This window comes from Aspergillus versicolor (assembly GCF_001890125.1).
Source record: "Aspergillus versicolor CBS 583.65 unplaced genomic scaffold ASPVEscaffold_15, whole genome shotgun sequence".
Lineage (NCBI taxonomy): Eukaryota > Fungi > Ascomycota > Eurotiomycetes > Eurotiales > Aspergillaceae > Aspergillus > Aspergillus versicolor.
Window position 1 is genome coordinate 486173 of NW_024467538.1, and position 11979 is coordinate 498151.

Genomic DNA, 11979 nt, shown 5'->3' on the forward strand with positions numbered 1-11979 from the left:
CCGTCCAATTTCCCGGCACTGATCGAGCTTATTTTCTCATCAATGAGTCGTGGTGATTCCTTGCAGCCTTCTTCAGTGCAGCGTAGGCTTCTCGGTGATGGATTCTTGCGGCTGAGCTTTGAGTGTTCTGGGCGTTTCTGGGCTGGCCTGGAACTCTCACCCTGGACCGCTCCTTATTGGCTGCATCGTAATGCTAAATCTAAAACAGGATTCGTCTCTCGCTAACGATCGCTGGTGGCTCCACCTGCAGTGGTGCCGGCATTGACACCATTCAGACGCCCCCTGTTGGCGCTGCGAACACTGTGTTGTACTCTCCACCCCTGGACTCTGGAGGCCTCGTTGTCGACTGCGCCATCGATCCGTTGCTGTTTACTGGTTGTGAAGATACGAATGTAACCCAGCATCTCCACTAGCGAAGGAAACTGTTTCAAATTGCCTGGGGCCATTCGGCGCCCCAAACAGACTTCTGGGGATAAATACCCCAGTTCCCCTGAAGTAGAAGCGTGAACAACAACTTCCACCATGATTTCGCCCCTAAAGATTTCGATTGTCCTATCAAGCGTCGCAGCAGTGCAGGCTGCCTACCACGCGACGGCTGGAGATTCAGAGGTCACCTACGCCCATCGCATCTACCATGACTTTCGCTCCTTGGATGATACGGGGAACCTCTACAAGAGCGAGCCCGCAAACATCACAAGTGATGAGGAATCATCTGCGGCTCCCATCCAGGAAGGGTACCTCTCGTCCGATGCATTTGTGAACGACTGGGGTATCCAGACTTGGGATTCACCAGCGGGAGAGGATACGCCTCTGCGAAAGCAGTACAGCAATGGCAATGTCTACATTAGTACGAAATCCTTAACAACAATCCCATATGGATATATACTGATACGTCTTAGAACGCGACGAGGAGACCTCAGCAACCCACCTGGTCCTCCGCGCATACCGCAATGAAGACTTCGTCTCCGCCGGCGAAATCGACAGCAAACTGTCCAATATTTTCCATGCGTCCATTCGCGTCCGTGCCAGAGTGCGCGGTGAATCCGGAGCCTGCGCCGGCATCTTCACCTACTTCGACGATGACAACGAGAGCGATATCGAGATCCTGACTCGGGATGAAACAAACCACATCCGTTACACTAACCAGCCCGGCCTAGACGACGCCGGGAATGAGATCCCCGAGGCTTCCACTGATGCTGTCATGAAGAATGGAGCTGTCTGGACGGAGTGGAATGACCACCGCTTGGACTGGACTCCTGAGCTTAGTGCTTGGTATTTGAACGGGGAGCAGGCTGTGACGAAGACGTATGGAATTCCGAAGAATCCGAGCTCTGTTATCCTGAATATGGTGAGTTGCATAAATCTATTTCTACCTTGCCTGGCTAACTCTGGCAGTGGAGTGATGGTGGCGTGTGGTCGGGAGAGTTGGATGTTGGATCTGCTGCGTATCTCGAAATCCAGTGGATCGAGGTGCTGTATAATACATCCGAATAGTGGCTCAAACTACGCCACTTCTACTTATAGCAGGACCTTCAGGCGTACTGTGGCTGCTCAACCTGACTTGGGTCTAACCAAGGAAGCCTGAGAGATATATGTTCTTTTACACTGCAATTGAAACCGTCCCCATAAGATTGCCCTTGCTCTAATTAACCTATCTCATAAGTAGACTTAGCCTTCAGGCATTCGGACGACTTGCTAGATAGTTCAAACGAACCTCAACAACAATTTACACATGCCCCTCCCATCCCTGATAACCAGAAAAAATGGAATACTTCTGGTACATTTCTAGTGCGTGGGAAACAGACTTTCCTCCACTCATCCGTACTTAAGCCAGGCAACGCTTTCGCATTTCTTTATACTGCATGGGTTCTGCTTTAATGCGTGGTAATTACTGATCTAAACCTCCCGGAGCTCAGCCGGTGCCCGGCTTGCGAGGGACGGCCTGCTTAATTACAGGGCTCAAGTACCACTGCGACAATCGGAAAAGTATCTGTGACAGTGTTTGTCAAATTTGTATTTATTGGCTTAACTCTGGAATTGCATGCTGTTCAGAAGTAATTCATGTAACTATTACTGTTACTGTATTTGTCTTATTGTTTCAACGATCTTTACAAGTTTGGTTTTGCAAAATTACACACGATGACTGGAATAGTGCTGACTGGCTATACCAGCATCTCTTTATATTCGGAGGATCAATCAGTCTGGCCCGACCTGCATTATTCCGGCTTGCTTATTAGAACAGACATGTAGCCAGTGCTTTCCCCATCTTGCACTTCTTGCATTCTACATCCTTGATCTGATTCCTGCCAACATGACCCTCCTCGGCTCCGTCGTCCGCCAGTTCGTCTCCATCCCCACGCTCCCCGCGTCCCTTAGCGTCAAAGGCCAGACCGTGTTCATCACAGGCGCCAACACAGGCCTGGGGCTAGCAGCCGCAAGAGAATGCGTCGGGCGAGGAGCAGCCAAAGTAATCCTCGCGGTCCGCAACCACACCAACGGCGACGCCGCCAAACGCTCCATCCAACAATCCCACCCATCCGCACCCGCCACAATCGACATCTGGGACGTGGACCTCCTCTCATTCGACTCGGTGCTGGCCATAGGCAAACGCGCGGCCCAACTTCCCCGCCTCGACATTGCGCTGCTCAACGCCGGCGTCTTCAAGTTCGCCTGGTCCACTTCGGCTAATGGCTACGAGACGGGCCTGCAGGTGAACCACCTGGCCACGGCGCTGCTGGCGCTGACACTGCTTCCCACGCTGAAGAAGACGGCCCAGGAGCTCGGCTCCCCGTCGCGACTTACCTTCACCTCGGCTGAGACGCACATGTTCACCAAGTTCGCCGAGCAGGCAGCCGAGAAACCGCTGGACCAGCTGAACAAGAAGGAGCTGTACAAGGATGCCATGGACCGGTATTGTGTAACGAAGCTGCTCAATGTGTTCTGGGCGAGGGAGTTGGCGGCGCGCACGTCTCGGGATGAGGTTATTGTCAACTACTTCAACCCTGGCGCGGTGGATACTGGGTGCGTCGTATATCCAATTCTTCTTGTTGGAAGTGTGGATGCTAACATCACCAGAATCCACCGTGATGGTAACCTTCTCATCCGGAAGTTCGACCGCTATGTTGGCCGCAGCGTCGAGCAGGGTGCTAGTCTCATGCTGAATGCTGCGGTCGTCAAGGGGGCTGAGAGCCATGGGGAATACATGAGCGAGGGGGCGATCAAGCCGTATGTTCCTATTCCCTTGTTCCGTCGTCGACCATTAGCTAACCGGCTTAGACCATCGGACCTCGTGCTCAGCGATGCTGGCGCTAAGCTGCAGAAGACACTTTGGAATGATACTGAGGCGGTGCTGAAGATGCATGTACCAGAGGGCATGGATAGTATTTTTAAGATATAGTGTGTTGTATGTAGAGGTCACTTCCATGTTTAGATATAGTAAAACTTTTTTACTATATTCATTACTGCTTAGGATGAGTTAACAAGGGGATAAAGTATATTTCATCGTATTCCATGTTCGTTTATCGAAACAATAACATGATATAACAAGCTCTCCTGAACAATACAAACACCGAGTACATTCTACTTTAACCATACTACAGAATATCATTCATCACTCCACAATCGTCCCAGCCATCTCAAAGTCCGTAGCTAAACATTCCCTACACTCGGCCCCTTCCCCTTGAGATTCGTCCTCTGGGCAGCCAGAGTCGTCAGTGCCGCAACACCCGCACACGCAATAGCCAACGCAAACGCCACATGCACGCCGTCCATCTCAGCCTGGATGATCCCGGGCACTTGCTTCGTCGTAAACACGGATCTAATCTGCGTCGCGCCAATATTAACCACGATTTGCGGATCAACAGTGGGAGCGGTGATGGGCAGTTTTCGCAGCAACGTGTTTGTATACGCAGCCCCCGCCGCGCCGACCAACAGTGCGCCCCCAATTGTCTGGGAGAATAGCATCAGCGCCGTCGAGGTGGTGATGTCCCCTGGCTCGCTAAGTGCCTGGCCCACGATGATGGGCAGCTGCACGCCTGCGCCAAAGCCTACGCCCGCAACAATCTGGTACCCGATCCAGTGCCCGGATGAGGAGTCGATGTCCAGCGTGTAGAGAAGGCCGGAGCCGACGGTGCTGAGAACGCCCGAGAGGAATAGCCAGGAGAGGTAGTGGCCGTTGACGGAGATGAGGCCGCCGGTTAGGATGGTTGTGATGACGAGACTGATGATTAGGGGGAGATTGCGCACGCCGCTCTGCGAGGCTGATACGCCGGACACGACTTGGAAGTAAATGGGGAGGTAGTACAACACTACGAACCAGCTACCGCCGAAGAAGAACATGAAGGCCATGCTGCTCCAGATGTAGCGCTTCTTGAAGAGACGCGGTGGGATGATGCTGCGCTCGCCCTGGAAGGCGGAGAGGATCATGAACAGGACGACGAGAAGAGCACCGCCGATGAGGGTGCCGATGACATCTGAGTTCTTCCAGGATTTGGTCTGTCCTCCCCACTGGATTTTGTTAGCAGATGTTGGTCTATAGGCGGGGAAGGCGTACTTGAAATACAAGCACATAGCAGACTATTGCTGCCATGACAATCAAGGTGCCAGGGAAATCCATCTGAAGAATCTTCTGCTTGAGGGAGGCTTTCTCTGTCGTGGCACGCTTGGGAGCCTTGAAGGTGAACAATATAATAGCCGCAGAGACACCTGGAAGATTAGCAGAGAAGAGCCATGGAGTATAGGGCACATACCACCAATTGGCAGGTTGATATAGAAGCACCTAACAGTTCAGTACTTGCATAAATGAAGGCAGACTAGAGTAGGGCAACACCTACCATCTCCAGGATACTTTCTCTGCAAAGACACCACCCAATAAAGGTCCTACCACCGATGCAATGCCATACGATGCACCCAGCAACCCAGTGTAAGCCGCACGCTTGCTCGGCGGCGCACAGAAAGCAATAATAGTGTACGCTCCGGAGCCTAAACCAGCAGCGCCCATCCCAGCAATGGCACGTCCAAAGATGAGCGCGGTGCTGTTGGGCGCGACACCGCACAGCAGACTACCAACCTCGAACACCACGATTGCCAGCATGAAGCCCGCCTTGAGCGGGAATACCTTGTAGATCTTGCCAAAGGTCGACTGAAAGCTTCCAATGGTGATGAAGAAGCCACTGGCGTACCAGCCCACGAGGTCCAGACCCTTGAACTCGTCCGTGATTTTGGGGATGGCGGTTGCCACGATTGTCTGGTCGAGGGAGACCTGAGAAGTTAGACTTGTCTATATTGAAAAAAGGGCGGGACTTACTAAGAACACACAGAGAATAAGGGCCAGGAGAATGAAGAGCATCCCGATGAACGAGTAGCCTTCTTGGGGCTCCTGCTCCTCGCTCTCGACCAGCGAGTTGTCCCTGCTGGGCTTCATCTCCCCTCTCACGGAGGACAGAGGGGACTGCGAGGCGTTCTTTTCGTCCGGCGTCGACGTGTCGGTCGAGGGCATGACTGATACCAGATGTATAGAAATTAAGAATGAAGATGGAATGGACGTCTCGTTTCGACAAGAGCAATAAAGGAAGATGCCAACAGCGGACTTTCTTTTCTTTTCTTTCTTCTTTTCTGTCTTTTTCGTTTTCGGCGTGAATCTATACATCGGAGGAGCAATCAGGGCCCCATCCGAGGGCATACATTCCGTAACGGGCCTAGACGATGCCCGGCCAAGACGGAGGTCAGCGAGCATCCGACACGCCGGCCGGAGGTCAACCAAGCTTCGGTCGATCACGGAGGTCACGACCATCCGCAGCACCGTGGACTGGGACAGAATCCCTGCTAGCGTCGTGGTAATGGCCTGTATCCAACTTACCTCATAATACCGATGATACGCCAGTGTACGGTTTTGGAGGGGTACAGTATACAAATGTAATCGTCGTTCAACAGAGCTTGCCTTGCTAAAGTCCCCGAGTCCCGAGATTCCTGCAAGGAATATTCAGTTCCACTAAGAGGTGTAGAAGTCGTGTCAGTTTCTTAGGAGTTATGAACATGGTTATGTATGCCTGAATAGGAGGATCAATAACATAACAAAGAATCGTATACTGAGCTGGTTCATGTATGCTCCGAGGTCATAAGTATAGATATCTACACATAATTCTTCTTTTTAATGGGATTATCCTTCTACGTACAGGCGCATTCTCGATATTATCCCGCAACCCGGCAATGAAGCCCGAGGCGGTACCCGAGTACTCCCATATAAGAAAGATAAACTATGTGCACGTTTCTAACTCCCTTCCCATACATACAAGCCATCGCAATGTCAGACATCGATATCACAGGCTTCGCTGCCATTGTCCAGCTCCGCCCGCTAACCATCGGCGGGGGCTTGGTGCTGGTACTTCTCTACGCACTGTACCTGCGCGCACTGCCCAAACCGCTGCCAGGCATACCCTACGACGTGAAGTCCTCGCAGCGCCTGCTCGGCGACATCCCTCACTTCTTCGCCCTCGAAAGAGCCGGACGCCGCATTATGGAGTTCTGGGCAGACCTGGCGCGCCGGCAGCAGTCGCCCATCACGCAGTACTTCGCGGGCCCTTTCACCAAGCCGGTCGTTGTCATTTCAGACTTCCGTGAGACCAAAGACCTGCTGATGCGCCGGGCGAAGCTGCTGGATCATGGCTCGCTCAACACGGGGCTGTGGTTTGGGGCCATCCCGCACCACTTTGTGGGTATGCCGTCGAGTGACCCGCGATATGCAAAGTCCAAGAGCTTGTCGAATGACTTGATGACGCCGAGCTTTCTTCACAATGTGAGTATACATGATGATTCCAGAAGATAAATACTTACGATACAGGTCTCGCTCCCCGCCTCGTATCAGAAGACCCTGAACTTCGTCCGGCTGTGGCAGCTCAAGGCCCGCATCGCCAACGAACAGCCCTTCACTGCCCTGGGCGACTTCAACTTCCTCACCGGCGATATAATATGTGCTGCTGCTCTGGGCATCCTCGACGAGGAAAGCGACACAGTCAAGCACTACAATCGCCTGGAGGCCAGTATTCTCCCCCGCGGCCTGCCCACCAAGAGAAACCAGATCTACAACTTCCCCGAGTACAAGGCCACGGGCATCCTCGAGGCCACGCACACCATCGCCGATAGCATCACAGGCGCTCGCACCGCATCCATGCCCAAGCTATACTGGTTCTTCACCAACTTACGCCCATCCGTCAGGAAAGCCCAGCGCGAGCGCACCCGCATCCTGCAGACATACATCAACCGCGCACACAACTCCATCACTGCTCAGAAAGACAAAACCGGCCCATCACACCGCGCAGCAGTCGACTCAATCGTATCCCGCGAGCTCACCTCCGCAAAGAAAGAAAACCGCCACCCCGCACTGTCCTCCCAGGAAATCCACGACTCACTCTTCGGATACATCCTAGGCGGCCAGAGCACCACACACAGCGTGCTCTCCTTCATGATCCGCCGACTCTCCGCACGGCAGGACATCCAAGGGAAGCTGCGCAAAGAGCTACAAACGCTCTACAGCGCCGCCACAGCCGCAAAGCGCAACCCGTCCATCGACGAATTCCTAGCCATGCGCGCCCCCTACCTTGACGCCGTGATTGAGGAGACTATGCGGCTGAACAGCACAGCACCCGTACTGATCCGTGAGGCCATGGAGGATCTCGATTTCCTCGGGTACACCATCCCGCGCGGCACAAACATCTTCTGCACGCTATGGGGGCCGTCGTACGATGAGCCTGCCTTTGCCGTGGACGAGAACCGGCGCAGTAAATCGTCGCAGGCGCACAAGGACGAGTCGCCTGCGGACTGGACGGGGAGTGGGTTTGCACCGGGTGAATTCCACCCGGAGCGCTGGCTGCGCAGGGACAGCGAGGGGAAGACGGTGTTTGATATCAAGAATGGGCCGGCGCTGGGGTTTGGCGCGGGCACGCGTGAGTGCTGGGGGAAGCGGCTGGCGTACCATGAGTTGAAGCTGATTAGCACGCTGCTGGTGTGGAATTTTGAGTTTCTGCCGCTGCCGCCGGATCTGGTGGATGAGGATGTCGTGGACTTTTTTGTGGCGAAGCCCAAGTCGTGCTTTGTGCGGGTGCGGGCTGTGAAGAGGAGTTAGGGCTTTATGTCTGTACATCTTGGCATCTTGACAGCAAATTCAGTCTATTTCCAAATTTCACGTCCTAATAGGTTATTCTAATACCAATGCTAATGCTATCTAATGCAATGCCTACTCCCGCGAGAGGATACCGTCCAGATCGTCCCTCATGGAATGGACGCGCGAGCGCAGGAACTGCTCCAGTGCGCCATGAAAAACATCGCCGCCATACCGGCGCCCAAACGCCTCGACCACCCGCTCCACCCGGCGCAGCTCGCTGAGCAGAAGATGCAGAATAAGCCGGCGCTCGTCCTCCCGGTGGATTGTGAACATGCCGATCTTTATAGGCGTCTCGAGGACCATGCTCTGTCCGGCCAGCGTGAAGGTGGACGCCGGCTGCGAGTCTGGTATGCTTTCTTGTATACCGTTCTTCTTACTGTTGCTGCTGGTGCTGGTGTCGTTCATTGCCGGGATAGGGGTGGAAGGGGGCGAGCGAGCGATGGCATCGTAGGAGTCGAGGATCTTGAGGATGATGAGCGCATTTGACATAGATGAGCTGCAACTCTGGGCGCAAGTGCACTGCAGCAATGTATATAGCGAGGTTATGGCCTGGCGGCCAGTGTCGAGTATTCGGTCAATAGTGACAATAGGAGGCACGACGCTGGGAACGGTGGTGCAGAACCTGAAAGGCATGGAGAGGCTTTGCAGCGTGGATGATGTGAGCTGCATACACGGTGCATTCTCATTGATCTGTCCGGTCTTCTCTGACGGTGGGAGTACGGAATGACATGTCGGCCTCTCGCTGGGCCTCTCGTTCACACCGTTAAGCGGGCTATGGGCGGTCGAGTTCAGATTCCACAGCCCCAGTTCGTCGTTGATCATCTGCTCGCTGAAGCCGTGGGCTTGAACTAGCTGGTCGAGGTCGTCGTGGTCGTTGGGAACATCATCGAACCTCAGGTCTTCGGAGAGAAAGTGGGACGAGAGCCCCACGTCAGGCATGTCATAGTTAAAGAAGACGTCCAGCGTGCTCTCGCTGCTGCGGTGTAACGGGTTTGTTGATGCAGTCGGCGCCGTCGCTGGGGCCATCGTTGCTGGAGTCGAGCTCTCGGTCTGGACGGCCACGGAAATGCTCCTGGCCACAGGATCCGGGCGTTTCTGGACAACTCCAACCTCGTCCTCGTTATTCCTGGCGGACTTCGGTGGCTTTCCCGTCCGCCGCGAGACGCTGTATACGCAGCGGATGCCGGCCTGGTGGCAGCGCTGGCAGGATGGCCGCTCGTGATTGCAGCGCACCTTGGACTTGGAGCAGCTGTCGCACGACAATCGGAACTTGGACGCGTAGCCCCTTTTCTGCTTGGTGCTGGGCGGGTGCTGCCAGCTCTCGAACTCCATCTCCATAGTGGTGTAAGTGCTACGAGATCTCTGATCTCCCTTATATAGCTAATAGCTCTATGAGCTTTTAGGCGGGGAGGTGCGGACTAAGTAAGATCTGCTCAGAGAGTCAACTATTACTAGGTGTTTATTAATTTGGGTGGCTTTTGGAAGTCAGCTCTTTCAGCCCCCAATCCGTATACTAGGGTTAGGTACGTGTATAAGAGGATCTTACGCAATGAGCCAGTGCTGTTGCGTCGCTCCAAGCCGCATGTTGGCGCTAGAATTGACAGCAGTATCTTCAGCGTTAAGCACCGGAGGGTGATTGGCTGGCGGGGGATATACTCCGGTCCAATGCGGTCGTACATGCAAGGCCCTTCCTTTTCCTGCCCTTGTATGGTTTTACTGACACTGCCGCGGAGACGATACGCAGGCCTGCGTCCTGAATTGAGGCTAATAGGAAATACGCCCCCTGCCGACGGCTGACGCTGCAACCGTCCATTACCGCCATTCGCTCCGTCGGGATCACACGATCCTGCTGCGCGGAGCATAACTAACAACCGAGAAAAAAGGATTGATTGTGGCAGTAAAAAGCATCTAGACCTTTCTCATTTATACACGAACATAACCACTAAGCCAAAACAGGGTCAGGCTATCAGTCTGGACTGCATACAGAATTTCTTCCCACTCGGGGCTATGAAGCTCCCGCTGTCACCAGCGTATTCGCATCAGGCATCACCCCGTTCACCTTCGCCTTCGCCTTTGCCTTTGCATTTGCTGGAGCGCTCGGTGGAGTCGATTCTACCAGATCCGTCACATTCACCCAAGCCATGAATCTGACCTCGTCAAGGAAGTACCGTGAAGTCGTACGAATATGCCACCCGATATACGCCGCAAGATAGTCATTGCAGTGCGCAAGCAGGTCGGGATAAGACTCCAAAATGCGGTGTATCTCATGAATTCTGCTTTCCACCGCATCCACCGTCTCCTGCAGACATCGTAGGGCGCTTGACCCCGTCGTGTTGGCGACATTGCAGATGTAGTTGATGCGCTCCGTCCCGCGGATGGTCTCCTTGTAGAAGGACAGGATGTCGTTGGTGAAGTCGATGACGTCGCACAGCGGCGACAGGGCCGGGAGGTACAGCTTGCGGTACTTGTGCTCGGGGAAGGTGTCGTTGGGGAAGATGGCGTGGGCGTATGTCTCTGCGAAGCCTGTCTTCACGCGGAGGTATCGTGGGAAACGGAGGGCGTTGGGGGGCACTGCCTCGCTGAAGTCGTTCTCCACGTTGGTGCCCTCAACAAACTCCAATGTAGTCTTGATGACCATGGACGAGCCGTAGGGGCCTAGATACTGGTCCGTGTTTTGCAGGAACCTGGCCTACTGTCAGTACAAGATACGACCGGCGGAGGGAGATCTTACTGTGCTAAGGAGTCGAGAAAGGGCGCTTTCTGCGGCAGTCCGCGCACCAGCCGGAGGGAAAACTCGGTCCCTGCATCGCCGAAGGTCATGTAATGCTCGTCGTAGATGATGACCAGGAGCGTAATGACCACGCAGTTGAAGCGAACCGCAAACGATGCTCGCGGGTACCACGACGCGATGCCTACGGCCTGTTTAGCATACTTGGCTGCCCGCGTCTTCAACTCCTCCGACCACGGCTGCTCCTCAATGTACTTGGCCAGCGCCGGCTCGATGTTACTGTCATAGTAGGGTTTGGGCAGGTGGAAGTCGATCTTTTCGAAAAACCGCGAGAGGATGGTGCCGTACTCGGAGAGAGACACCATGAATCGAACGTCGTCGGGTGCGATGCTGCCCATTATGATACTGTCTGTCGGCTCTTCTAAACAATATCTGTTGTAAGGGATTGTCTTTGATTCAGATGGTGGTAATTAAGTCTAGAAGAAAGCAGATGCTTTATCTACACAATCAGGCATACCTTTATCATACTCGCCGTCGCAAAATGGTTCGGGCGATGAATACCACCCTACCACGCTCAATGGGGTAATAAAAACTGCCTACCATAGTAGAAGAGAATACTAGAATAGGCTTGCGAGATTCCTTCACGGGAATCATCGGGTTTGACGCAGCGAGATTCCCGAACTCAACAATATTTATCAATATAGTGCATCTACTCTGACGGGGATTATGGTTACATTACCAAATTTAAATTACAGATACATTGACCGTTGTATTTTTGTAATACTCGACACGGGAATCACTGACCACGACTAAGGGCATATTTCCCGCGCCTGCTTACGGCTGGAAGTGTCAAAGGAGATGGTAGAATGATCGGAGAGCGAAATCTTGCCAGTTAAGGGCTGCTCTTGAAACCCACCGAGAAGGCCCGGATGGTCGATGTTGCTGAATACGGCCGTAATCCCGGGGATAGCCATATATTGACGCCGCTGTGGTTGACCTCATTCATTTTCCGTCAGACCGCTGAAGTCCACGTGCGTATAGCTGCTATCGGTTATTTGTATACCTCCACGGGTCCCTGTGACCGTCTGGAATC

General features: G+C 53.7%; 6 protein-coding genes across 6 annotated transcripts; 3 read left to right on the forward strand and 3 right to left on the reverse strand.

The window, feature by feature from the left end:
- Positions 1–522: 522 nt before the first annotated feature.
- On the forward strand, positions 523–1494 carry ASPVEDRAFT_89542 (glycoside hydrolase family 16 protein; the record flags this gene model as incomplete). Its single annotated transcript, XM_040818646.1, has 3 exons — positions 523–847; positions 900–1348; positions 1396–1494. The coding sequence occupies 3 exons, from the start codon at positions 523–525 to the stop codon at positions 1492–1494; spliced, it is 873 nt and encodes a 290-aa protein (XP_040674076.1).
- An 817-nt stretch (positions 1495–2311) lies between these two features.
- ASPVEDRAFT_89543 (uncharacterized protein) lies at positions 2312–3397 on the forward strand (the record flags this gene model as incomplete). The annotated part of the gene is made up of 3 exons (XM_040818647.1): positions 2312–3021; positions 3076–3225; positions 3277–3397. The coding sequence occupies 3 exons, from the start codon at positions 2312–2314 to the stop codon at positions 3395–3397; spliced, it is 981 nt and encodes a 326-aa protein (XP_040674077.1).
- Positions 3398–3648: 251 nt separating this feature from the next.
- Positions 3649–5497, reverse strand: ASPVEDRAFT_34483 (MDR family MFS transporter; the record flags this gene model as incomplete). Its single annotated transcript, XM_040810856.1, has 5 exons — positions 3649–4506; positions 4553–4704; positions 4749–4777; positions 4833–5278; positions 5306–5497. 5 exons carry the CDS (start codon positions 5495–5497, stop codon positions 3649–3651), a joined length of 1677 nt encoding a protein of 558 aa, XP_040674078.1.
- Positions 5498–6261: 764 nt separating this feature from the next.
- Positions 6262–8119, forward strand: ASPVEDRAFT_878814 (uncharacterized protein; the record flags this gene model as incomplete). Its single annotated transcript, XM_040818192.1, has 2 exons — positions 6262–6793; positions 6839–8119. The coding sequence occupies exons 1-2, from the start codon at positions 6302–6304 to the stop codon at positions 8117–8119; spliced, it is 1773 nt and encodes a 590-aa protein (XP_040674079.1). The 5' UTR covers positions 6262–6301.
- Positions 8120–8175: 56 nt separating this feature from the next.
- On the reverse strand, positions 8176–9669 carry ASPVEDRAFT_878818 (uncharacterized protein). Its single transcript, XM_040818193.1, has one exon. It carries the CDS (start codon positions 9494–9496, stop codon positions 8231–8233), a length of 1266 nt encoding a protein of 421 aa, XP_040674080.1. The 5' UTR covers positions 9497–9669; the 3' UTR covers positions 8176–8230.
- Positions 9670–10163: 494 nt separating this feature from the next.
- Positions 10164–11284, reverse strand: ASPVEDRAFT_57457 (uncharacterized protein; the record flags this gene model as incomplete). Its single annotated transcript, XM_040815339.1, has 2 exons — positions 10164–10847; positions 10895–11284. The coding sequence occupies 2 exons, from the start codon at positions 11282–11284 to the stop codon at positions 10164–10166; spliced, it is 1074 nt and encodes a 357-aa protein (XP_040674081.1).
- Positions 11285–11979: the final 695 nt, after the last annotated feature.